General features: G+C 43.4%; 1 protein-coding gene across 1 annotated transcript; it reads left to right on the top strand.

Annotated features, from left to right (window-relative positions):
- Positions 1–5259: 5259 nt before the first annotated feature.
- Positions 5260–5595, top strand: LOC102998244 (cytochrome c-like). Its single transcript, XM_028165615.2, has one exon. It carries the CDS (start codon positions 5260–5262, stop codon positions 5575–5577), a length of 318 nt encoding a protein of 105 aa, XP_028021416.2. The 3' UTR covers positions 5578–5595.
- The last annotated feature ends 21570 nt before the right edge of the window (positions 5596–27165 follow it).

Raw genomic sequence — 27165 nt, 5'->3', positions numbered from 1 at the left:
ATACTCCAATAAAGATGTTAAAAAAAAAAAAAAAGAAACTCAGAATTGGGCAATTAGTTAGATCTTAGCCTCTTAGGAAATCATCACACACACACAAAAAGAGTTATGTATTACTGCTGGCACCCATGGGTCATTTTTATCACCCAATGAAAGGTCTAGTTTCGTTAAAAACACTTGGAGGATTAATCTAATATGAAGTTGCTACAACTACAAGCATAAACTTTTTGTTTTTTACCTTATCTCAAGATTTTCTTTTTTCTTTGTCATTATAAAAGAAGATTATTACTAGGGTGAGGGCAGACCTCACAGAGAGCACACAGTAGGTGCTCAATACGTGTCGGCAGAATTGACTTGCTGTAAAATTGCATCAGTGAATTCCAATCTATAGTTAAGCAGACATTGTCTAAGCGATGGCCATAGGAACAGCTGGTCTTAGTATATACCCTGAAGGCTCAAAACTTGCTTTATCATAGAGCTGGATCGAGAATAATTGTGGTTTACAATATTAGGGTTCCCTCAGAGAAGCAGAATAGCTGTGAGTGTCATAGGGGATTTATTATAGGCATTTGACCTTACACATCTTGGGAACCAGTTAAACTGTCTACGTCATTGTGTTGTCCCCAAGTCTGCTGTGGGTCTGTGGCCAGCAGGGTTGGCAACAGGAAAAGAAGGTGACCTTGCAGTGGGGAGAACAAGGTCAATTTGGAAGCCAGGAGGATATGCTGGAACCCCCAGGAGGCTGTGTCTCATTGGATCTCCAGTTGGTCTTTTATTTCCTCAAAGCCCACGACCTTGATGCTTTAAGGTGAGCTGCAGACCAACTGTTACTTCCCCAGAGAAGCACCTGTCCCAGGTGGACACGAACAGGTTCAATCACATAAAGTGACCCAGGATTTGGGACCCCGACAGACAAGTTGAGCAGCAGCTGGGGGAGCTGTGGGCGTGGATGCTGCTGTCCCCCCAAAGTGAGCCAGGAGACCCGTAATGATGGGTGTGAGCCCCAGTGCCATCTGCTCTACACCCTCCATGGGGGCTGGGGGTGCAGAATTCATGTTGAACAGGTGGCATCTGCTTCCTGTGCAGGGAAGAGGGTACACACGCCCATGGTTGGTGGACATGCAGTTACTACAACCTCTCGGGGAGTAACTTGGCAAAATATATTAAAATTACACACAAATGCCCTGTTGACCCAGAATCCCACTCCTGGGAATCCTTATACTAATAATGTAAGGATATATGTTCAATGTTGAATAAATTGTGGATAATTCATAGTAACGGATCGTTCCCAATAGTTCATTAAAAATAGTGAATTAGCACGATATCTGGGGACCTGGAGCAATTTGCATGAGGTATTAAAAGAGGAGCTGGAGCAAAGTGTGTATGCTTTGAACCTATGTTTTCCTAAAACAATGACAAAAATATTTTGTATACGTATATATACATGTATGTCTGGTCTTATATGTTTAGAAATAATTTTACAAGCATAGGGAAATATGGAAAAGGTCAATACTAGGTTGCTAAGATTGGTTAAGTGGGGTGGGGTGGGATGAGGAAGTGGACAGGAGCCACATGAAGAGAAAAAGGCAAATGTAAGACTGGGCCAAACACAGATCTAACACCATTTGATGAAGATGATCTCTCTTAAACCATCAATCAGGGTTATGCGTGTGTGTTTATACGTAATTTATCTCTACGAATACTCTATACCTTGAAGTATATTTAGCCTGTTATTAATATAGTCACTCCATCCTTCTAAGTCTTACATTTTACATGACAAATTATTTTCCATCACTTTTCCATTCACTTTCAATCTGTGTGCCTTTATAATTAAAGTGCATCACTTTTAGACAAGCTGAAGTTGGGTCTCTTTTATCCATTCTGACCATTCTACTTTTTAATTGGAGTGTTTAGGCCATTAACATTTAATATGATTATTGATGGGATTGGATTTATTTTATTTATTATTTATTTTCTGTTTGTCCCTTTGCTACTTTTTAACTGTTTTTAAGAATAATTTTAAATTCCCAGAGAAGGTACAAAGATAACTATGGACTGAATGTTTGTGTCCCCCCTCCATATTCATGAAAGTTGGAATCCTAACCCTCGATGTGATGGTTTTTGGAGGTGGGGCCTTTGGGAGGTGAATAGGTCATGAGGAGGGAACCCTCATGAAGGGGATTAGTGCCGTTATGAAAGAGGAGGAAACACAGGATCCCTCTCTTTCTCTTTGTTGTGAGGATACAACAAGAAAATGGCCATCTGCAAACCAGGAAGAGGACTCTCACCGGAACCCAACCATGCTGGCACCTTGATCTTGGACTTCCAGCCTCCAGAACTCTGAGAAATAAATTTCTGTTGGATATAAGCCACCCAGACTATGGTATTCTGTTATAGCAGCCTGAACAGACTGAGACATTAGTACAGAGAATTTTTGTTCCCCCTATTGTTAACATCTTACACTATAACTTACAATGGTACAATTGTCACAAGTAAGAAGCCAACATTGGCACATTACTGTAAACTAGACTCCAGACTTTATTTGGATTGCACCAGTTTTTCCATTAATATCCTCTTTCCAATACGGGGTACCACATTGCATTTAGTCATTATGCCCTCTTAGTCACCTTTGGTCTGTGACAGTTTCTCAGTCTTTCCTTGTTTTTCATGACGTTGATTGACAGTCTCAAGGAGTCCTGGCCAGGTATCCTGTAGAATGTTTTCCAACTTGGGCTTATCTGATGTTTTTCTCATGCTCAGACTGGGGTTTTGGAGTCTTGGAAAGACTACCGTGGATGTGAAGTACCTTTCTCATCACATCATATCAGAGGGTTCATATCATATCAACATGACTCATCACTGGTGATGTTGACCTTTATCACTTGGTCAAGGTGGTGTTTGCCAAGCTTCTCCACTGTAAAGGTACTATTTTCCCTTTTTTATACCCTCCTCTTTGGAAGCCAGTCACTAAATCTACTCCACCCTCAAAGGAATTAACCTCTACATCCTAGAGAGGGAGCTTCTACCTATATTATTTGAAATTCTTTTGTAAGGAAGATTTGTTTCTTGTTCCTATTTATTCCATCATTTGTTTATATTATTAATAGGATGGACTCACATATATTTCTTTTATACTTTGGGTTATAATTCAGTTCCGTGTTATTTATTTTGTTGTTCAAATTGTTCCAGCTTTGGTCACTGGGAGCACTTTCAGGTTGGTTCCTGTGTCCCTTTGACTTGTCCCTATTCTAAAGTTTTATGATTGGATCTACCCTGAACTTTTCAACTTTTCAGATATATGAGCCAATAAGAATCCCCTCCCCACTTTTTATTGCTTAACCTAATTGAGTTGGCTATCTGTCAACTGCAAGCAAAAAGAGACCTGATATAATATATACTATATATATATCTGATATGTAACAGATGTAATATATACCAGACTCAGACAAAGTAGGACTGTTAAAATTATTACTGAGGATTATTAAGCAAATATTAAAGTAAGTGGAAAAATGATCATACCCCAAATTTAGGCCAATAGAGTTACTGGTCTTGAACAGATAATTTAACTTTGAATTTCCTGGCAGCCAAAGCAAAAATAGAAATATGATGAGTTATATAACACTTGTCTGATTAAAGGAAACATACCAACCTCTTAAGAGAGATAAAGTTATCCTTGATTCAAATGTCACAAATAGTTTCTCATGAGGATCCTTACTTGTGAGAATATTAAGCAGCATCAGGATTTTTCTAAAGATGCCATAACATTCCAATATAAAAGCAAAAGACCTTATTATTTTAGTGCAATTTAGTAAAGGCATTTCTGTAAGAAGTTAAGTTCTTATACTCTATAAACTTGATATACACTGAGCACTTAGGAAACTGGAGGAATGGATCAGTAGTCTGTCTTAGACTATCTTTTCCAAATACCCTTGGATATTTGAAGGATAGTAGCCAAACTATTTCTTTAAAAATAATACACACAACACACACATTTTACTTAAAGGGTAGTCTCTAGGTCAGGTGCACACACACACACACACACACACACACACACACACAGCCTGGCAGGGTTGAATCCCAGTTTGTAGCTGTTCAGAATAAGACTAGTAAGAAAAACATTCATCTCTGGTCAAGAGTATAAACTGTAGAGATTAAAAAAAAAAAAATCTCTAGATCAGGATTCCAACTCTAGTATTTGACCTGGAGACGTAGCATTTCAGTTTCCACTGATGCTAGTGAATTTTGTGTCTATTTCTCTACCTATCAGCCCAACAAACTCCTTCTAACTCTTCTGTTGGAAAAGCATTTTCTGCAGCATTTAGTGAGATTATTCCTAAAGAAAGTGCTCCTAACACACTAAGGTTAATAGGTTTGAATGCAAGGGGAAATGAGCCCAAAGAAAATCCCCTCCCAGGGAATTCCCTGGCAGTCCAGTGGTTAGCACTTGGCGCTTTCACTGCCGAGGGCCCGGGTTCAATCGGGGAACTAAGATCCTGCAAGCCACATGGTGCAGCCAAGAAAAAAAAAATAAAATCCCCTCCCAGATATTTGCTTTCATTCCTGTTGCTTTTCCCCTTCCTCACAACTTCAAATGTGCTGCACCTTGGCATTTGCAGGCTAAAACTGACTGCTGGGCATTCCATGCCTGGCCCCTCTGGATCTACATCAGAGCTCCAAACCCACACTTCATTTGCATTCAGGAGCCCACCTCACAGGGAGCTGGCCCACCTTCTGACTTGGATGCCATCTCCAGAAAGGTTTACCTTCCAGAAGCTAAGTGAGTTAATCCGCTTACAGAGGGTTTGGCTGCTTCTCGCCTTCTAATGGTATTTTCCTGTCACCGACCAGCTGTCTCTTCTGTCACTGAGTTTCTATAGCGCTGTAGGATTTAAAACAGGATAGATTAGCCTAAGCGAAAGACCTTGAATCACATCGCTCCAGTAGAGCATAGGAGTTCCAATTCCTAGGGAGGCTGGTGGCTTTGAAGGAACCCCAAATAGCATCCTGAACCCAGGCCTTAGAGGAACAATTTGTTCAAAACACTCGAAGGCTGATCTAAGTCAGCATGGCCAAAATGTGGACCAGCCATACGCTGCACATCAGTCAGCCTAACATCTGTATGATGGTTTACTTGATACTTCTTCAGATCGTTTTGTGTTTTAAAACTTAAATGCATTTATTTAAATATGAGATTAGAGAGCGGGACGTTCGGCTGGCAAGCGGGAACCTCTTAGTCGTGCACGGAGAAAGTACGATTTAAAAATGGGTGATGTTGAGAAGGGCAAGGAGATTTTTGTTCAGAAGTGTGCCCAGTGCCATACTGTGGAAAAGGGAGGCAAGCACAAGACTGAGCCAAACCTCCATGGTCTGTTTGGGCAAAAGACAGGTCAGACTGTCGGATTCTCTTACACAGATGCCAACAAGAACAAAGGCATCACCTGGGGAGAGGAGACGCTGTTGGAATATTTGGAGAATCCCAAGAAGTACATCCCTGGAACAAAAATGATCTTCGCTGGCATTAAGAAGAAGGGAGAAAGGGCAGACTTGATAGCTTATCTCAAAAAAGCTACTAATGAGTAATAGTTGGCCCCTGCCTTATTTATTATGAAACAGATGTCTCATGACTTTTTATGTGTACCATATTTAAATTGATCTCATACACTAGAATTCAGATCATGAATGGCTGATGTAATATTTCTGTCCTGATTTAAATAAGATTGGCTTGTGGCTAAATGAATATGGTCAGCTTTTTGAATTTTGCTAGTAATTCTGGTTCAGCAAGCACTATCACTGTTTTCCCCTTCTAAAGAGATGATTAAACTTGAATAAGGAAGGTTAAACTTTTCAGGGATATGGTGAATGCCTTCTCAAACCCTATAGGAGATTGGTTTTATATTTAGAGTTCTATAAGTGGTTATATTAATATATTTAAATCTTGAGAAGCTCCCTTCACTGTCTCATAGACCAGCAAGAATCACCTGTGTTTCAGTTGTGTTCATTTGCCTGTTAAGGCAAGGGCTGAAGATACACTGACAGTGTCTACTTTATCTTTTTGGTCTAAACTATGCCAATTTAATTAAAATTCTCTACCTGATAGATAAACAAATAAATAAATAAATAAGAAACCACCTGGGCCTGATCAGCCAGGGCTGCAGGCCCTCCCAGCTCCATGGGGGCTTTGGCTGTGGAGCTGGAAGGCCTTCAGGGGCAAAGGATGGATGTGGTCATTAACTCCAGGGCCTGTCAGAGCCCAAAGGGGGTTCAGAAGGGAGAAATGGGGAGAGGCCAAGCCAGCTGGGCCTAGGCAATGGACCTCTCATATCTCCATAGGGCCATGTTACATCCTTCTCCCACCCACTGCCTTGCACAGCTGCCCCAGACTCAGGGACCGGCAGGGGTAACGGATGGTTATACAGCAGGTGAACTTGCAGTAATGGAGGGTGGGGCAGTGCTAGAAGCCAGCTGTGGAAAAGACACAGGCCCCACCCACCACATTTAGAAAAAAAAAGAGTTGTCAAACATATCTCCCTGATTCCACTTTCTGAAAGTCCACTAGGATTTCCCAAACATGGGGAGAGACAGGGTATAATGGAAACCACAGCTGCCTCTGGCCTGGAAGGCTGCTTGGGGAAGGCGACCCTCACCTAACCTGTCCTCAAGTATTCTTGCAGGTGAACAGCCAACTTCATCAACAGCCCTGGGAGTCTGTAGATGGCCTTGTCAAATCACAGGGCTCTCAGATGCTGCTAAGATCCCATCGGGGCAAAACCGAGTGTGTCCCCAGAGGGATTCAGCTTCCTTCATTTCTTCCTGAACGGTTTGTTAATAGTGGAGAACACGTTTGAGGTGGAATTGTTTTGAATTCAGAAACATTCCTTTGTCCCAGAAGTGATTTGGCAGCCAAGAATGTGCACAGCTTTGGACACTGAGCGGGTTACGGTGGCATTGTGTGGTGGGCGTTGGAAGCTGTTGGTTGTGTTCCCAGCATGGTCCAGCCTCTGGACCTGAGGGAGGCTGTGCTCCGAATATCAGCCCCCTCAAAACAGCCCCTTCCATATTTGTTCATGAAGGTAGGAGACAGGGCTGAACTCACAGAAGGCTTGCAAAGAAAGATACTGTTATCTTTTCAACATTGGCAGGTGATGCCGTTTTTGGTACTTTGAAAGGAGACTTTGTAAAAACGAACCAAGGGTGGAAGGACAGGGGTGCACGGACCCATTTCTGCAATTCTGAGGAGTGAAAGTGCCTAACTTTGTTCAATGAATTGGTTGAAACTCTGAACCAGCGAAAAGGCTGGATGGCTTTCATTGTAGTGATGGACGCGAACACCTGTGATAATGTGTAGTTAAATGGACCAGGCATAACTTGACCAATGAAGGGCTCCAGTACACAAGGCTGGGGGTGGGGATGATCCTGAAGTTCTCCCCTTATGCTGGGGAGGGGGTGACATGGCGGTGTGGAGGGCTAGGAAGTGACCATCTTGGTATCATATGAGACGTTCTCAGTTTAGGGTATAGGATAATTTTCACTGTCTATACTTTTGTGATTTTTGTGACTGTATAGACCACCTATAATATATCAATTTCCACTAACCTCATAATAATGCAATGCATCTTTTGCGATTGAATATTTGGATCCTACTTGCCCTATGATGGTGGGGATTTTAGGTGTTTTGTAATAGAAAACACTGTGACGGGAGGTGTGGTTAAACCCAAGGTCCCAGAAGTATGAATCCTGAAATATACATTTAGAGAGGCACATTCTGAAATTCATAGTAAGGGAAGAGGAAACGGAAAGGGCTCTTTACGCCACTACAGTCAATGGAAAACAAGTATGGCTTCCCATGCAGAGATGGACATGACCAGTGAAAACTCGGCAACGTTGCTCAACTCTAGCTCACCTGGGGAGGGTTCTCATCCCCAGGACTACGTTCTCTCTGTTAACAAGGATCCTCTTTCTTCTAGAGGTCATCAGAAGTCCTGTAAGGGGTTGAACAGGAAGGACGTTTGCAGTGCCATTCAAAGCTGTTTAATGCCCGCTTCCATGTCCCAGTTCTTTGGGGGACACTGGGTGCTGGAAGGAGGCCAGACTTTGTGCACATGTCATGCTGGGCTTCAGCCCCAACTCGGCCCTTTTTAACCACATGACCCTGGGGCAAGTTCCCTTCTCTCTCAGTTTCCCTTCTCCAGAGACTGTGATGCTGATTCCTCCCTTGAGACCTGTTCACCAGGGATTGGAGATCCCCATCAGCACAGCAGAATGTGCCCGGCACAGTGCCCATTAACATGTAGTAGGTGCTTAGTGCGTGGCTTCAATTGCAAAAAGATCAGGAGGTCCACAGCTGGACAGACTCCAGGTCTGAGTTTCAACTGGTGTGCAGAACACAGTATTTCTCCCTGATGTGCGTGTATCATAAAAATGGCAGAAAAATAATTTAAAGTCTACCCTAATCTTACGATTCTGACACAGCCATTTTCATTCTCCTTTTGATCCATCATCACCTCTGTAACATTGCTTTTTTTTTTTAAAAATAGATTTATTTATTTTATTTATTTATTTTTGGCTGTGTTGTGTCTTCGTTGCTGCGAGCGGGCTTTCTCTAGTTGCAGCGAGTGAGGGCTACTCTTCGTTGTGGTGCGCAGGCTTCTCATTGCGGTGGCTCCTCTCGTTGTGGAGCACAGCTGTAGGCGCATGGGCTTCAGTAGTTGCAGCACATGGGCTCAGTAGTTGTGGCGCACGGGCTTAGTTGCTCTGCGGCATGTAGGATATTCCCGGACCAGGGCTCGAACCCGTGTCCCTTGCATTGGCAGGCGATTCTCAACCACTGCGCCACCAGGGAAGCCCCTGTAACATTGCTTTTTGTGCTTAACATTACAATGTGAATGTTTTTCCTTTTGCTACCCAGTCTCTCCCAAATACCATTGAGTGAGGATTTCTCGTTTCTCTATGTGTCCTGATGGCTGGGCCTGGAGATTATCTTCAGTTATCCACAGCTCCATTGACCGCTCCAGTGGATCTCGACCCTTAGACCTCATTGTCCAACCCATTACTTCCTATAATTCTAGAAAACCTTTGTAAAGCACTTTCCAATGTACACAGTGAATTCAATATATTATTTCTTTTCATTTTTTTCCCCTACAAGATTGGGTCCTTAGAAAAATTCCCAGGAGAGTTGTCAAAAAAGAACAAAGATAATGGACATCTTTAATGGCCTCCAGACAATTGACAAATTGCTTTCAGCTCAACAGTTCAACAAACATATATGGGGAGTCTACCGTGAGACATGCTTTCTCACCTGTAGTAACAAGACTGACCCATCACTTTGAATGTGTATTTGTTTTACTACAACTAGGCCTAACACTACATATTATTATGTTTATTTTATTTTTTTTCCTGGTTAAATAATATCCTCTGGTTTGTACTGGAGATCTGTTTTTAATAAGTTTTCCCTTAGATTTGATTAATGGGCTTGCATCTTAGCCAGCCATAGGAACCTCCCAAAGCAGCGTCGTGCTGCAAATCAATTCTCCTGTCCAAGCTTCAGTTTTGTCGTCCAGAGAACAAAGGGGAATTGATGCCCATTAACTCATGTGCAGCTGCCCTGTGAAAGAGGTGTTATCGTTATCCCATTTTTCTGATGTGGAAACTAAGGCTCGGTGACGTTGGGTGACTTGCGCAAGGTTGCTTGTGTGGTTAAGTGCCAGCTCTACCTAAATTGTGGGTCCTCCAACACGCTGCATGGTTTGTTCGCAAAGACACTCGGGGGACAGAATTTTGTTGGCAAATGTAGAAGTCCTACAGAGATTAGTTGGGAAGGGGCCCATTTCATCTCTAGGATGGACCAAAGTGGATTTTTTTTTTTTTTTTTTTTAGTTTTTGTGTCTGCATCGCACCACCGCATCACCCCTCCAGACCACCTACTTCCTGAAGGTCTGCTTGTGCCTGGTGAAAAAAAGGGGGGCCCCCCAGCAGGGATAGATTTGTACTACTACCTAACATGGTTGTGCCCTGGAGCACTTGGAGACCACCAGTTCCCTGTGAGGCATCCCAGGTTCCTTACTCTTCAGCCCTGGATCTGCCCACTGTCTTCATAGGCTTTGCAAATCAAAGGACCCTTTCCATTAACTTGAACAAGTTGGCCATGGATTTTTTTTCAAAAGAGACATTCTTTCCCTTGTTGGAAGATGGAATCAGAGTCTAGGAGAGCTTCTGTTTTAAGTAAAGCCTGTAGCAAATCATCAGTAGTTAGTTCTCCTCTGGTAATTTATCAAGGAAATTTCCGCTATGGTTTCCAGGGTTCATAGCCCAGAAGAGATGAAAGGAGCCAGAGAGCCCATATATCTTAAGAATTATAAAGTCAAATGTCTACAGGAGCCGGAAGTGATACAAGTGAGTGAAAACAGGACAATAGGGACTGGTGGGGATTGTGGGGAATGGAGAACACATGTCCTCTGTATGCGAGCAACACTGCTCACTTTCCCCAGATTGTTGCCATGAGTGAAATAGGCCCAGTATCGCTAAACCTTTTATTCTTCAAGAGATGCTAGATCTCCAGATTTTTAGGTAGACTATCCCATTTTTATAAATGAGAAATAGATTTGACTTCTAAGAGGCAAAAAAAAAAATGCATGCCAAACACCAAACATATCTGCAGATTGACTTTGGCTGAGGGCAAGCAGTTTGTAAGATTTGATTTAGTGGTACCATCTATTTTACAGATGCAGAAGCTGAGACCCAGAGAGAGGGAATGACCATTACTGATTACTTTCTGCCAACAGTTGAGGGGCCTTCCGATAGAAGAAGCTGTATCACCAAAGTGCAGAATTGTAAAGTCACTTGGATGCAATAATAAAGGATAACTGCAAAAGATATCTTTTATTGACCACCTGCTACATTCTGGGCCCTGTGCTGGGATATATCTCATATGGTCATCATAGCTACATATTTGTCAACTTTACAGATGAGGAAACTGAGGTTTACAGATGATAAGTCAGAATAAAGGGTAGACTAGTGTTCAAGAGTGCCTGACTCCAGTGTCTGTGCTCCTTCCACTATTGTTACCTATCTTCTTATGTAGTGAGCCTCCCGTTCCTGGGTGTACCCAAGCAGAGGAGGTATTGGGGAAAAGATTCTTATATTCAGAAGGAGACAGAACCAGATGCTACTGGAATTTCCTTCAAGGGGGAGTTTCTCAACTTTGGCACTCTTGATATTTGGGGCCGAATAGTTCTTTGTTGTGCAGGCTGATCCCATGACTTGTCAGAAGTTTAGTAAATAGTATGCCTGTCCTCTACCCAGGGATCTTCCCTAGATGCCAGTAGCACCCCTTTCCTCCCCCAGTTGTGATGACCAAAACTGTCTCCAGATATTGTCGAATGTCGCCTGGGAAGCAAGACTGTCCCCAGCTGGGAACCACTTCTTGAAAGTTTTGAGATTTTCATGAATCTATGATTAGTAGTTTTCTAATTAGTTTTGGAACAAGGGAGGGGAAGGGAACTAAGATGTGTGGATCCTCCAGGTGCCTCCCACACATTATTTCATAAAGTTCTCACAGGAGCCTGGGAGAGAGGGTCATCAACCCCATTTCACAGTTTAGGATACAGGCACTCAGAAAAGTGTCACCCAGGTCACATGGCCAAGTCCTGTAGGATGTGATCTACATCTATGTCATAGTGCACTGGACTTTTTACTGTATTAAGAATTTCAGTGTGAAACAAACATGCTAAACATTCAAATCAAGAGATTAGAAAAAGATATGTTTGATAAGAGAGAAGACAATAATAAAGATAAGGGTGGAAATCAGCTAGAGAATAACTAAAATAACAAAAGTAGAGAAGAATAATGACACAAAAAGTTGGTGTTTTAATATATTAATAAGATTAACAGGAGAAACATCATTTGTAAGGCTGATGATAGAGTGATGCAAATAAACAAAATATAAATAATAAAGGATAAATAGCAACAGATACAATTACACATATAAAGGAAGAAAAGATTGCTATAAATATCCATTACTAATAAATTTGAAAATTTAGATGACATGGACATATATCTTGAAAAAATATAAAATGCTAAGTTTTGGCACAAGAAATATTTTAAAAGAAAACTTGAATTGTCTAAAAAGTATTAGAGAATTTGAAATGTTAGGCAAAGACATTCCTCCCAGAATGCTTCAGTCTCAGATGTTTTTATAGGTGAGTTTTAACAAAGTTTATAAAGAATGAATCATCCAGATCTCTAGAAAGATATTGTGGAAAATATAAGAATGAAAACTGCTTGGCTTATTTTATGAAGCCAGGATAATATTGGTTCCAAAACTAGAAAAAATATATGACTAATCACTCAGAAAAAATTTAAGAAAATAGATTGCAGGTCAATTTATGTAATGGATGAGATACAAATAACCTAAATAAAATATTAGCTAAAAGAATCCAAGAACCTTTAAAATAAATAGTACATCATAATCAAATAGAGCTTATCCCAATAATATCAGTATTACATCAGAGAATCTATTTGAAAAAATTCATATCTACTTGAAAAAATTCAGATAGAGGCAGGAAAATATATTATGAAATGATAAATGTTGTTTTTAAACCACTTACCAATAAAATGGAAGTTTTGTTAAGTTGGTAAAAGTCATGTATCTAAGTTCTATAGCAACCTTTATTTTAACAAAGTAACTTTATATATTTTCTTTATGATTTTGAAAAACACAGCAATGCCTCTCTATCACCACTCCTCTTTAACACAGGAAGTCCTGCCAATATTAGAAGAAAAAATAGGGACTTCCCTGGTGATCCAGTGGTTAAGAATCCACCTTCCAATGCAGGGGATGCGGGTTCGATCCCTGGTCGGGAACTAAGATCCCACATGCCGCGGGGCAACTAAGTCTGCGTGTGAGGAGCAACTACTGAGCCCGTGCCACAAGTAGATAGCCCACGTGCCACAGCTACAGAGCTCACGTGCTCTGGAGCCCTTGCACTGCAACGAAAGATCCTACGTGCCGCAACTAAGACCTGACACAGCCAAAAATAAGTAAATAAAGTAATTTAAAAAACTTTTTTAAAGCAAGAGAAAAGAAAAATGTGTACAAAGAAGATAAGACTTTTTTTTCTTCAGAAGACATGATCATCTTCATAGAAAAGTAGAATCAAAACTAAAAAGAGAGGACTTCCTTGGTGGCACAGTAGTTAAGAATCCACCTGCCAATCCAGGGGAAACGGGTTCGAGCCCTGGTCCGGGAGGATTCCACATGCCGCAGAGCAACTAAGCCCGTGTGCCACAAATACTGAGCCTGTGCTCTAGAGCCCACGAGCCACAACTACTGAGCCCACATACCTAGAGTCCATGCTCCACAACAAGAGAAGCCACGGCAATGAGAAGCACGCACACCCCAACAAAGAGTAGCCCCCGCTCGCCGCAACTAGAGAAAGCCCGTGCACAGCAACGAAGACCCAGCACAGCCAAAAATAAATAAATAAATTTATTAAAAAAAAAAACTAAAAAGAGAGTCAAGCATGGAATACAGATACATGATCAACTTTTAAAAAATCTATAGCATTTCTCTATATCATTAGTAACCAACTAGAAAATATAATAATGTATATAAACAATATAATACAATAATTATGTATAATAATGCATATATAATATAATAAAAACCAAGATACTATTCACAATAGCAGTAAAAACTAGGAATTAACAAAAGAATACACAAAACCTCTATGGAGAAAGTTTAAACATTTGATATTAAAGAACAAAAATAATATCTGTAAAGTGGAGAGACAGTCACACTCTTCATTTATTTTATTTTTTATTTTATTTTATTCTTTAACATCTTTATTGGAGTATAACTGCTTTACAATGGTGTGTTAGTTTCTGCTGCGCAACAAAGTGAATCAGCTATACATATACATACATCCCCATATCTCCTCCCTCTTGCGTATCCCTCCCACCCTCCCTATCCCACCCCTCTAGGGGGACACAAAGCACTGAGCTGATCTCCCTGTGCTATGCGGCTGCTTCCCACTAGCTATCTATTTTACATTTGGTAGTGTATATACCTACCTTCCCCCTTCCCGTGTCAAGTCCATTCTCTACGTCTGTGTCTTTATTTCTGTCCTGCCCCTGGGTTCTTCAGAAGCTTTTTTTTTTTTTAGATTCCATATATATGTGTTAGCATATGATCTTTTTCTTTTTCTGACTTACTTCACTCTGTATGACAGACTCTAGGTCCATCCACCTCACTACAAATAACTCAATTGCGTTTCTTTTTATGGCTGAGCAATATTCCATTGTATATATGTGCCACATCTTCTTAATCCATTCATCTGTCGATGGACACCTAGGTTGCTTCCATGTCCTGGCTATTGTAAATAGAGCTGCAGTGAACATTGTGGTACATGACTCTTTTTGAATTATGGTTTTCTCAGGGTATATGCCCAGTAGTGGGATTGCTGGGTCATATGGTAGTTCTATTTTTAGTCTTTTAAGGAACCTCCATACTGTTCTCCATAGTGGCTGTATCAATTTACATTCCCACCAACAGTGCAAGAGGGTTCCCTTTTCTCCACACCCTTTCCAGCATTTATTGTTTGCAGATTTTCTGATGATGGCCATTCTGACCGGTGTGAGGTGATACCTCATTGTAGTTTTGATTTGCATTTCTCTAATGATTAGTGATGTTGAGCATCCTTTCATGTGTTTGTTGGCAATCTGTATATCTTCTTTGGAGAAATGTCTATTTAGGTCTTCTGCCCATTCTTGGATTGGGTTGTTTGTTTTTTTGATGTTGAGCTGCTTGTATGTTTTGGAGATGAATCCTTTGAGACAGTAATACTCTTTAATAGCATTACTTAATGTTATAAAAATGTCAATTGTCCCAGGTTAAGCTATTGTTTCAATGTAGGCCCAATCAAAATTGCAGTTGGATTTTTTTGGGAACTCCATAAACTTATTCTAAAAAATTTTTTTTCAAGAATAAATGTCCATGAATAATTGAGGCAACTTTGAAGAAGAAAAGCAGAGGATGTAGTAATGAAAAAAGTATAGAAAAAGAACATTCCATTGGGCCAGTGGAACAAAATAAAGAGCTCAGAGGCTGACCTGTGTGTGCATATGGAAACTCAAGACATGAGAAAGATGCTCCCACAAATCAGTGGGGGAAGGAAAGGACAGTCTAGTGGTTGGAGTTGGGAAAACTGACCCACTGAATGGAGGTAAATAAAACCCTAGATTCTCTGTCTAATAGAAAGGTAAGAGTAGAATATCAATAGAAGATAATATAGGAGTGCATTTTTGTGGGACACTGTGGCGTGTGTGTGTATGTGTCTCCCAAAAGCACAGAGTATAAGACCAAAAAAAAAAAAAAAAAAAAGGGACGGATTTGATCATAATACAATTAAAGATTTCTGTTCAGTGAAGGACACTCTGGAGTAAGTTCATAGACTGATAACAAACTGAGAGATGTTTGTAACATCAGCAATGGACAAGGACTAATGAAAATATCTGAGAAATTTCTGTGAAACAGGAAAAAACAGGAACTGCAAGAGAAAATTGGGCAAAAGATATGAGCAGGCAGCTCACAGGAGAGGAAACCCCAAAGACTAAGAAGCCAATGAAGAGAAGTTCAAACTCAGCGGCAAACAGAGAAATGCAAATTAAAACAACAAGGAGATAGCACTTACACCCATCAGGTTGGCAAAAACAATAACATAGAAAGCAGGATAATGCAAAATATTGGTGGGGATGCAGGGATACAGAAAACCTCGTGCAGGGCTGGTGGGAATGTTTAGATGGATGCAGTTATCTTTGACAGTCCCCTTGCTGGCCTTAGTGTAGTTGGGGTGTATATGTGCACCCCATGACCCAGCAAGTCCTCCCTGGATATTATTTCTCAAAGCAACTCTTACACACATCTCCAGAGGGTGACATATACAAGATATTCATCATAGGATTGTTGAAACATTCAGAGGTATTCTAGGTGTTTGTCCATCCCCCCAGGAATGGGTACATAAAACGCAGTGGACAAACACTGTGGAATACTGTGCAGTAGTTAGAATCAAGCCCCATGTCTGCACAGTGAGGGTGGGTGTATTGTCATGAACAAGCCCAGGAAATTCAGAATGATATAATGGCCATGGGCCTTCTGGGCAAAAATGAAAAAAGTCTCCACTTCACATCCCTGCCAACATTTGCAGACCATAAATAGGAACATTTGAGGTGAAAAAGAGGGAATATCTATGTAGCTGCCATGGAAATCTTTGCCCTGGGAGACAAAGGAAGAAGGGGACAGAACAAAGGACTGTAAGACATACTTGCACTGATATTTTTTTTTTAAATCCCCCCTCTCCATCGAAGGCCTCTGGATTTTGTGTGCTGCAGTGCAGACCATTGAATATGGAAGCTATGAAGAAAATGGTAGTAATAGCAGCTGGTACTTATTTATGTATTCTCCTGCTATTTATTTATTATACACTTTGTGCCAAGTACCAGGATGGGATCGTCACATAGATTATTATTGACTCTTGTGACACCTCCTGTGGGGAAGGAGTTTGGGTCCCATTCTGACCTGAGAGAGAAAGTAGATTTCTGAACTCCTTAAAGACCCTCCAGACTCTCCCTTCCCGAAGGCATCTACTCTCCATGGACAGGGCGATGGCAGGAGGCCTGGCTCCCATTCCTAAAGCAGGATGCTGTGTGCCCTTGGGCAAGGCCCTCAACCTCTCTAAGCCACAGATTTCTCACCTATGAAATGGGCATAGGGTCTCTGCCCTGGCCACTTCAGCAGGTTGTTCGGAGGATCAACTGGTGGCTTGCAAAGCGTTCTCTGAATGAAGGAATGTGTTAATAATTTACTTTTGGGCTCTGTGGTATCACATGGGTTCACCTTCACAGTCTCATTAATTTTAAATTACCTCTCCCTACCCTCTTATGTCCTGTGCCCCTCCTCCCTCACCTTTGGCATATGACTATTTCACTATCACATATACATCATTTATGGTTATTATTATAACAACTACCATTGTTCCAATATGCATGAAATATACATGCACTACTAGGCAGCTTATGTGCATTTTCTAAATATTCCTAGTGTGTATGTGTGTGTGAGTGTGTAAGAGAGCAGAGGGAGACTGGCGTGAGAGTGTTGGGGAGGAGGAGAAGCAGAGCTTGAAGGGTTCCCATTACTCTGATCTTGTGCTCGTCCCTCTATCTGGGCAGCCTTTGTCCTTTCCTTGGTGTCTTTCAGGGGGTCAATAGAGCTCAGCTTTGGGTTCAAAAGAGACCTGGGTTTGAATCCTGGCTCTGCCAAGGGACCCTGAGTAAGTGACATAGCTGTCAGGTGAGGACATCAATATCACCCTCACAGGGGTCGAGTGTGACGTGAGATCGTCTTTGCAAAGTGCCTGGTGCACAAAAAGCATTCAGTGAATGCTAATTGCCTCCTTTCGATGTGAAACCTTGTGTATCTTCCCTCCCAGCATGTTTGTTCATTGGTCTTTCAGAGAGAGAAAGAAGAAACTGAAAATTAAAAAAAAATTTAGACCTTGTGATGTTTAATTTTATGTGTCAACTTGACTGGGCCACAGTACCCAGATATTTGGCTGTGAAGGTATTTTTTGTTTTGTTTTGGGTATGAGATTAAGATGTAAGTTGGTGGACTTTGAGTAAAGCAGATTGTCCTCCATAATGTGGGTGGGCCCTGTCTAATCAGTTGAAGGCCTGAACAGAACAGACTGATCTCCCTCAAGCAAAGAAGCAATTCTGCCAGCAGACAGCCTTTGGATTCAAACTGCAACTCTTCTCTGTGTCTCCACCTGCCAACCTACCCTGCAGATTTTGCATGAGGCAATTCCTTAAAATAAGTCTCTTTCTATGTATGTATATATAAAATACACACACACAAATATACATATATTATATGTATACACATATTTATACACACACACACGCATGCACGCACACACACATATCCTGGTTGTTCTGTTTCTTGGGAGAACCCTAAAACAGACCCCCAAGTCAAAACTCTGTGTTACGCGATGCCTCTCTTGGAAGAGTCAGCCCTGAAATGGATTTGGGGTAGGTCTGCCCTGGACACCTTGGAAGGCAGGTGAAGGGCGCAGTGCTGGTGCCTCTGAGTTGCTCTGCTGAGCAGTGAGCTCTGGGTCCTGATACTGAGAAGCTGAGCACGAGACAGGGGGCATCATGGGATTTCCCCAATTTGTCTGAGTAATGAAGTGTTGCCCATTGCCTGCATAGCTGACTAGGAACAAAATCTACGTTCCGTGCTTTATCCACCATTTGGAGAACGAAAGAAAAAAAGTATTTGGATTTTTTATGAATGCTTTCATGAAAGTACGTGCTGTGTTCGTCCACTTCTCTACCCCAAAGCCTTGCTAATTACCAAAAGTTATGTTCTTCCGGTGTTGTATTACAGTTGCTGTGGAAGCTCAGACATTAAGTTTCCAGGCTTCGACATTCTGGAGTTTTCCTTTATAACAGGTTTCTCAACCTCAAGACTATCGACATTTGGGCCCGGATGACTTCTTGTTCTTTGGGGTTGTTCTACGCATCGGAAGATGTTTAGCAGGCTCCCTGGCCTCAACCCAGGCCCCACTTGTCCACTAGTTGCAGTAGAACCAGTGCCTAAGGCTCGTGGTAATTTTAGGGGCTTACAAAAATGTTTTAATTTTAATTTAATTTTAAAATCAGAAGAAAAAAATGACTATAATAATAAAGAATATATACTAATGAATCCAGCCTGGATTATATTTCTCTTCACACCAACTTTGTTTTAAAATATAATTTTTAATGTATTTTTTTATGGAGGAAGGGGCTCAGACCCACAAAAGTCTTACTGTATAGCTCTGCCTCTAGCCACTAGATGCCATTAGCATTCTCCTTTCCAATTGTGACAACCAAAAATGTCTCTAGACATTGTCCTGGTTTGGGGGCAGGTAATGCAAAATTGACCAGTTGAGAATCACTGCTTTACACTGTACTATACTATGTAAGTACTAAGTACTATACACTGTAAAAATAATAATTATTCCATCAACAAGCATTCAGAGGGCGCCTCCTGGGAGCTGTGTGCTTGCTCTGGGTACTGTAGGAAGAATGGAAGAATAGTATTCTTCCTGCCCTGGAGTTGCTTGGGGAGTGACAAAGGAACCAGGTGAGGTCCATAAGCGAGCTGGGAAGACATAGGGACACGTCAGACCCTCAGTTACCAAGGAAGAAGTGAGTAATTGATTACAGTAGTCAGGAAGGATTCTCAGAGATGGGCATTCTGAACTGAGTCTTGGAGATGGAGTAGAACTTTTTCGGGTTGAAATGAGAATAAGGGGAAGGTCTTTGGTCTGTGAATAAGCGTGGAGGGGTGTAAGGGCAACCCACTGTCTGCCGCTGGGGTCACCGCAAAGTTTTAAGGGCTGGACATAGGCCCCTTTGTAATAAGTAGAATAGGTGGGTATTTAGTTCCCTGGAATCAGGGAAATACTAATTTCTCCTTGAATCTCCTGAAAGATTCATTTCTTCTGTCAGCACCAACAATAACATACGACGTGAAATACCACGGGCTCTGACACCATGTCCAGACCCCGTGAAGTCCAATTAGAAAATTAATGTTGATTTCAGATTTATCAGATTCGAGTTTTGACTTTTGTCCAGAGGAGAACAGGGGCACGGTGTTATTACAGGCTTGTATTTCACCTTCTCGAGGAAGGAAAGGAAAGACACACGTCGTTTTGATGGGATCCAGAACCCAGGTCAGAGAGGCACCCTATTTTATAACGGGGCTGCTGTCTAGCAGGAGTCTGGCCCTGGGGACGCTGTTTAGTTTCTGGGCCGTCATGCCAGAGATGTGAAATAGAATGCAGTCCCTGCGCCGACGCCGGCCTTTGCAGGCGAGGGGATCCGCTGGCTGCAGGGCTAAATGGTCCTGGCACAATGAGAGCTCTCAGACTGGCACTGGGGGCTGGGAGGGAGGGAGCTTCTGAAACTTTCAAATTAGCCCCAGTTTGCACTCTGCCTAGGAGGAGTGGTGTCTGCCTTTCTCAGTGTACTCATAAAGGCAGGCCTGGAAACGCTGGAATTGGGTGCAGTTGGGATGACCCGGAGCACCTCTGCCTCTTTGGGGCTGTGGGATTTTTTTTTTTTTTTTTTTTTTTTTTTTGGCTGTGCCCCGCGGCTTGTGGGATCTTAATTCCCCAACCAGGGATTGAACCCCGGGCCCTGGCAGTGAGAGCAGTGAGTCCTAACCACTGGACCGCCAGGAAGCTCCCTCATCCTCTCTCTTAATAACAGAAGAGCCTCCTCCCCACACCCTCTTCCCTTCCAGAAGCCACACAACATGGCAGAAGGACGAGGACGTGGGGGACTGAGTCCCTCCTCATCACCTGAGCGGCGGGGCTGTACGGGTTCGAATCCCTCTGCTGCCACTCAGGTCCATGGCCTTGGGAAAATTGCTTGACCCTGTCAGATGATGGTGGAACGAGGCACTGTTGAATACGCTCTTCGTGTCTTCACCTGTTGGCCACTGCAGCAACCTAGGAGGTGGTGCTGGGCATAGAATGAGCACTTGGGAAACATCAGTTCTTGGCGTTACCACTATTCTGAATTATCATCACTGCGAGCATTAGAGGTAACATGCATACACTGCTGAATCTCGAAGCTGATGGGGCTGATGCCTGTAGGAGTTGGTACTAGTATTTGCTGAGCTGTTCTTAGCTCCTCTGTTATGACTGGGATTGTGGCTGGAGGGATCTGGACACGGGATAGTGGTCATTCTGCAGAAGAGGAGCCCAGCCTGCCTGATCCTGTAAGGAAGGAGGGGAGGGCCTCGGGGTTCCCATTTTACAGATGTGGAGACTGGGGCTCCTGAGCCGGCCTGTGCCTCGCCCAAGGTCACACGTGAAGTGCAGCAGAGTCAGTAGGCTGTAGACTCAGGGCCACCTGCCCCTGTCCCAGGCGGCCTTGGACAGTTTCCCTGGGTTCACAACTTAGGTCCCTCCTCAAACCTCTTTCCCCACGGCCCACAAATGTCCTCTGCATTCCCTCCTGGGCCAGTGACTCGCCCGGTCCCCCTCTCGTTGGGTACACCGGCAGCCCCGGCCAGCATCGCTGTGACCACAGAGGGAGCAGAGCCCATTGCCTCCAGAACCATCTAAAAACAGGAAAATAATACTTGCAAACGCAGCCCTCAATATCTCTCCGGGCAACAAGATCTGTCTACAAACCTGAGAAGTTCAGATTACCAACTTTCCAGGCCTTTTTACCAACCCAATCCAAAAACAATCCTGGTTTTATAACTCAATCAAAAGGACTCAAGAGCTTTCATGCAGAGCAGGAGGGCCGCGCAGGCCCAGGGGCAGCTGGGGGAAGCGATCGGTCTCCCGCATTGGGAGGGGGGCGGAGACTGCCAGGCAGGGGGCGGGCAATCTCCAGGCCCAGAGTCCTTGTCTGGGATGAAAACCAGCCAGAAACGTCTGCTTCCACGTCCTTGATGGGATTTATCCTCAAGAGAGGTGACAGGCGACAGGCCTGAAAGGCAGCAGGACAGATCACTCTCCTCTCTGACAGATGCGGAACCCGAGGTGCAGGGCAGGCGCGGGTTTCCCGGAGGAGATGTGGCCGGGTGAGGGTGGGCGGCTAGTCTTTGCTGGGCTGGCAAACCTGCTCCCTGGCGCTGGGCTGCCTCCGCCTGGAGGGGGCGCCCCGTTCCCGTTAGTGCGCAGGCGCCCCGTGGGTGCGCACTTGGCCTCAGCTGCCTGGGCAGGAAGTTTTCTGCGGGGTTTCTGTGGAGTCCCCCGGTCGGGAACCAGGTCAGCCCAGAGCACGTTTTGTTCTGTCCTTGTGTGCTTTTTTCCTGCAGTCATATGGTTCTGGGTGGGTTGTGGGCGTGGCCAAATCTCAGACGGTAAGGATTTAGCCTCAGTTTCCTCCGGCCATGGGGGAAATGAAGCCCTTCCTTGCAGGGTTAGCGAAGGTTTAAATGCGGTGCTGAGGCCAGGGGCTGGGGAAGAGGTCCCGTCCTGCACAGTTAGCGGCTGTGGAAATTGGATCAATGATATTGACTGGGGGATTCGAATCAACAACCTTTATATTCTTTGACCCAGTAATTCCACTTGTGGAATTGATCCTGGGGAGTAATTTGAACAAAGGGCAAAGATGTATGGAGGAGGAGGATCAGGACCACCCTGTACGGTGTAGGAATGAAAACCGACAAATACCCAGCCGTTGATAGAGCGCGGGTTCAACAAAGAAGGTGCCCTGCACCTACTCCCCTGCCCCAAACATGCTACAGTCATTGAAGAAAATCAGGTAGATCTACATTCAGTGACCAGGAGTGAAACCTAAGTTAGCACACACACACACACACACACACGCATGCACAGCAGATTATGGAACACTATGAAGGGTATTGTTTGACTTTTATATTGATTTATATATTTTCTTAATATACGTAGATAAATCTGGAAGTACATACCAACCGAATTGTTAACAGTGTTTATCCCTTTGGGATAAGCATATGGGGACTGTTTGCAATCTACTGAATCCATTTTATAGTGTATGATTTTTAAAAAATGTAGCCTGCATTAATTTTATAAACAGAACAGAAAATATTCCAGTTTGGTTTAAAAAAATATCTGAGAGAACACAGGAAAAGCATGAGAGCAGTGACCAGCGCAGAGGAGCTGCTTTAGTACACGAAGTTCTGTTCACAGGGCCTCTTGACCTCATCAGTCACAAGGAGCAACTTTGAAATTTATGTGACCATTTGTCCCCTACTGAAAGCCCACAGGTCCAGCTCAGCAATATTTGGATAAATTACAATGGAAATATTCAAGCAAAAGTAAGTCTCATTGAAAGAAAAAAAGAAAAGAAAAAAACCTGACTACACATGTATATAAAATCCATATTACAACATGCTAGACTGGAAACTATAAATTGGAAACATGTGAAGTCGCCCTATATTGGCCTATGGATCGCATTTTTAATACATCATCTTGAAATTGAGCCATCTTCATAAAGCACCTGAGGATGGGAAGACGAGCACCAGCCTTAGGGCGCTGGGTGAGAGACAGGCTGCTGCCTGCTGCCCTTGGGCACATTCGTGGCCTCTTACTTCAATGAAAAGAAGTTGAAAAGGAGCTTACTTGGCACCCCTGCCCACCTTCCCAATCACACCAGGCAAATGCCAAACAGATGTCCTCAAAGGGTGGAAATATGAAATAAAAGGCACATTTAGGATTTATAGAGCTGAAAACCAAAAACCAGTGGAAATTAGAACTCTGATGAGCACAAAGCTTGCCGTTAATTCATTTTTTCTTCCACCATAGCCCTTGCAAATTGACTTCCAGATGTTCAGTCAGCAGGAGATAGAAGAGTGATGTAGCCTAGTATGATAAAGTGACGGGTCTGAGCCAGGCAGACAAAGTCTTCAGGATCTAGCAGAAACCTACCTGTGCAACCTCGATCCTCCTCCCCTACAATCTTATTCCCCACTCCCTAGCATACAATCTTTCATCCTCTCCACGCTCTAGCTTACCAATCCTTGATCCCCCACTCTCTAGCATACGATCCTTGATCCCCCACTCTCTAGCATACTATCCTTGATTCCCCACTCTCTAACATACCATCCTTGGTCCCTCACTTTCTAGCATACCATCCTTCATCCTCCGCTCTCTAGCATACCCATCCTTCATCCTCCGCTCTCTAGCATACCCATCCTTCATCCTCCGCTCTCTAGCATACCCATCCTTCATCCTCTGCTCTCTAGCATACCCGTCCTTCATCCTCCACTCTCTAGCATACCCATCCTTGATCCCCCACTCTATAGCATACCATCCTTAGTCCCTTACTTTCTAGCATACCATCCTTCATCCTCCACTCTCTAGAATACCGTCCTTTGTCCCCCACTCTCTAGCATACCCATCTTTGATCCCCACTCCCTAGCATACCATCCTTTATCCTCCTCCCTTCTCTAAACTATCTAACAGTCCCATCCATGTTAGCCCAACATTTAAGACCCTGCATGATGCTGAGTTATACATAGGCCTCTGTCTGAATCTGTCATGCCTTCATAATGTTTTTCCCTTATCTAGAATGCTCTCATAGGCTCTGCAAACCCCTGGGCACCTTGTGGACTCAGGAAAATGTTACCTCCTCCTGTGGGCAGCCCTTAGCCCAGGAGAGACCTCTGTTCTGGCACTTCTTGCACCTTATTGCCTTTCCTGTTCAGACCTATCTCCCCAGACAGGAGCTTCTTTTTCAAGGCAGGGACTTTAGTCATTTTAGTTCTGGAAGAGAGGGCAGTGGTTTTCAGTGATAAGAATTCTCACAGGCTTTACCTTCCCACCTATCACATAGTGTGCACTTTATTCAATGAATGAATGAATGAAATGGGTTCTCTCCCAGATACCCCCTATCCTCCCCACCCCACCAGAGAACATTGGGAAATTTTGGTGGCAGAAAGAAAGCAATCCCTGGAGGGAGCAGATCGCCATTTATCTAGATCTACTGTCTGCCTTCCCTCTAGGAACTTAATAGATGTTAATCTCATTTAATTCTCCCATATCCACTTTACAGATGCAGAAACAGATACTCAGAGGGAAGAAGTGCTTTGCCTAAGGTCACCTTTGTCATGGCTCAGAACCTGGGGTGGGGGACAGAGGTGAGATTGAGACCCTGGGCTTGGCGAGTCGAGGGCGGTCAGCAGGTTGAGCTCTTGGAAAAGCCTGCTGACTGCAGGAGTAAATGTTAATTTTAAGTTCATTATTGTCTTTGTGAGCAAATGTCTGCTTATCTTCCAAGACTAGAATTCCGGGAATCTGTGATCTTGATGTGATTTCCCTCTTAATAGGCTGATAATAGCACAATGATATTTTGTCCTCATAAACACCCAGTTAAGCAGATATTATTATTATTTCATTTCAGATGAAAAAACTGAAGCTTAGAGGAGTTATTAGGTTCCCCAGTAATTTTAGGTGGTTGAGTCAGGCTTTGAAACTGAGGGTCTGACTCCCAGCCTGTATGCTTCCAACTGTCCCACACGGCTTTTATTTCCCTCTTCAAGTTTGGTGACCCCAGCCAGGGCCAAATGTGGAAGTCCCAGCTTGGTCTGGCAGGTCCCATGATCCCTTGGAATTGGAGTCAGGGTAGAGGCAGGTTCAAATTCCCCACCAGGGCACTGTGCCTTTCAGAGGTCATTCAGTCCATCTGGAAATATGCACCTACTATGTGCCGGGTCCTGTGCTCAGCACTGGGGAAATGTCCTTGTCCTGGGACCCACAGAGCTTACAGACAATGAACGACTGAACAAATGCATGAGCAAGATCATTGCAAGTAGCAGTAAGTGCTTTGAAGGTGCTTCATCCCAAACCACCCAAGTGATGACTTGATGAATAGGATAGTCACCCTGCATGCCAAGGAACACCAGGGTGCTGCCTTCCAAAGACAAGGGCACGTACTGTGTCCGAGACCAAGGGCATAGCCACACTGATTCAAAACCCATCATTGTGGGCCTCTCTCCTGCGACTTCAGCTGGGGTGCATCCAGGAAAACAAGTTACAGGAGGCATTCCGGGGAAGGGGATTAACATGGGAATGGACTTCACAGGTGGTAGAGGGCTGAAAGAGTGGAAAAAGGACTGTTGAGCTGAGCCAGAGGTCAATGTGGGAAGCAGCTGCCACCCACACTGGGGAGGGAGGGGGGCGGGAACAAGAGGACTGGGGTTGGGGAGCTTGGAGGAGGGGCTTGGGGAGTTGGGGATCAGAACCCTGAGACGGGGAAAGAAATGAGGCTGCAACTGAGTGCAGAGTCGGGGTGAAGGGTGATATTGCCGGGTGATACCATTAGGAACAGCAGGCAGACAGGAAAAAGGCTGTGCCTCTTGCTTCCTCCTGCCACCCAGTCTCCAGCTAGTGCCCCTCTTGGCAGAGTCCCCTGGGACAAGCTGCCTGATGGATCTGAGGAATGACATTTGCACATCCCCAGCCCCGCATCCCTGAACACAGTGTAGACGAGTGGATGTAAAGCCGAGAGAAAATAACTGATGCTGTCACTTACTAATGCTCTGACCTCTGGAAGTTAAACCCGACCTGTGAAACAGGCTGGTACTGCTCCTATGGTTGCTATGGTGATTACTAGAGATACTGATGCAAACTGCCTGGCACTTGTAGGCACTCATTGACTGGTAGTTAGTGTTCTTTTTTTTTTTTTTTTTTTAATTGAAAAGGACCCAAGTAAAGTTCCACACTGTAGGATTTTATAGCTGTGAAAGGGCAATAAATCCCTCCCACCTCCAACTCCCACTTTCTAAACAACTTCCCTGCTTTTATACTTCTCAATAACACTTACCACTGGCCAAATTGCAGCATAATTTACTTCTCAAAAATCCTTCTTTATTTATTGTCCTTCTCTTCCCACTAGAATGTGAGCTACAGAAGGGCAGGAATTTTCATCTGTTTTGTTCTCCCAGGACCAAGAGCAGGGCCCAACGTTTAGCTGTGCTTAATAGCTATTTTTTGAATGAATGAAACAGCAGAACCTCTGATGAAAATTAATTCAGTGTTTTCCTTCCTTCTTTCCCTCCCTTCCTCCTTCTTTCTTTCCTAGAATACTTGTTGATGGCTGTTATATTCCAGGTGTCATTTAAAGCACCAGAAGTTGTAGGCATTTTAACTTTTAATTACCAGTCACCTCATTGTTTGTCAGCCCCTTGGCCTCAAGGCTGAGTCTGATTCTCTCATTGCAATCGGACCATCTGTGTTCAGGTCCTAGTCCCACCACAAACTGCTGGTGTGCTCTTGGATAAGTCATTCATTCATTCATTCATCCAGCAAATATTGAGTTTGCTTATGTGTCCAGTGCTTTGTTCAGGACTGGGGATAAATTGATCTATGCCTTCATTTTTTTTTTTTTTTTTTACAACCAATTAACTTAATATCGGCTGTGTAACTTACATCTCTGAGCCTAAGGTTACTCATCTGTTAAATGGGCATAGTAATACGAGCTGTCAAGTTTGTTGTGTAGAAAGGTACTTTGACAAGGACAAGCACATGCCTCATGCCAAGAGCAGTGATCGGGCTGTGGGCTGTGGGTTTCTGCAGCATGAGGTGGGGTGTAATTAAGTAATCATCTAACAGACCTTAATCTAGGCACTGACAA

Source organism: Balaenoptera acutorostrata, chromosome 3 (genome assembly GCF_949987535.1).
Source record: "Balaenoptera acutorostrata chromosome 3, mBalAcu1.1, whole genome shotgun sequence".
Taxonomy (NCBI): domain Eukaryota; kingdom Metazoa; phylum Chordata; class Mammalia; order Artiodactyla; family Balaenopteridae; genus Balaenoptera; species Balaenoptera acutorostrata.
The sequence above is the reverse complement of the archived record's forward strand: the minus strand, read 5'-3'. Positions and strand labels throughout refer to the sequence as shown.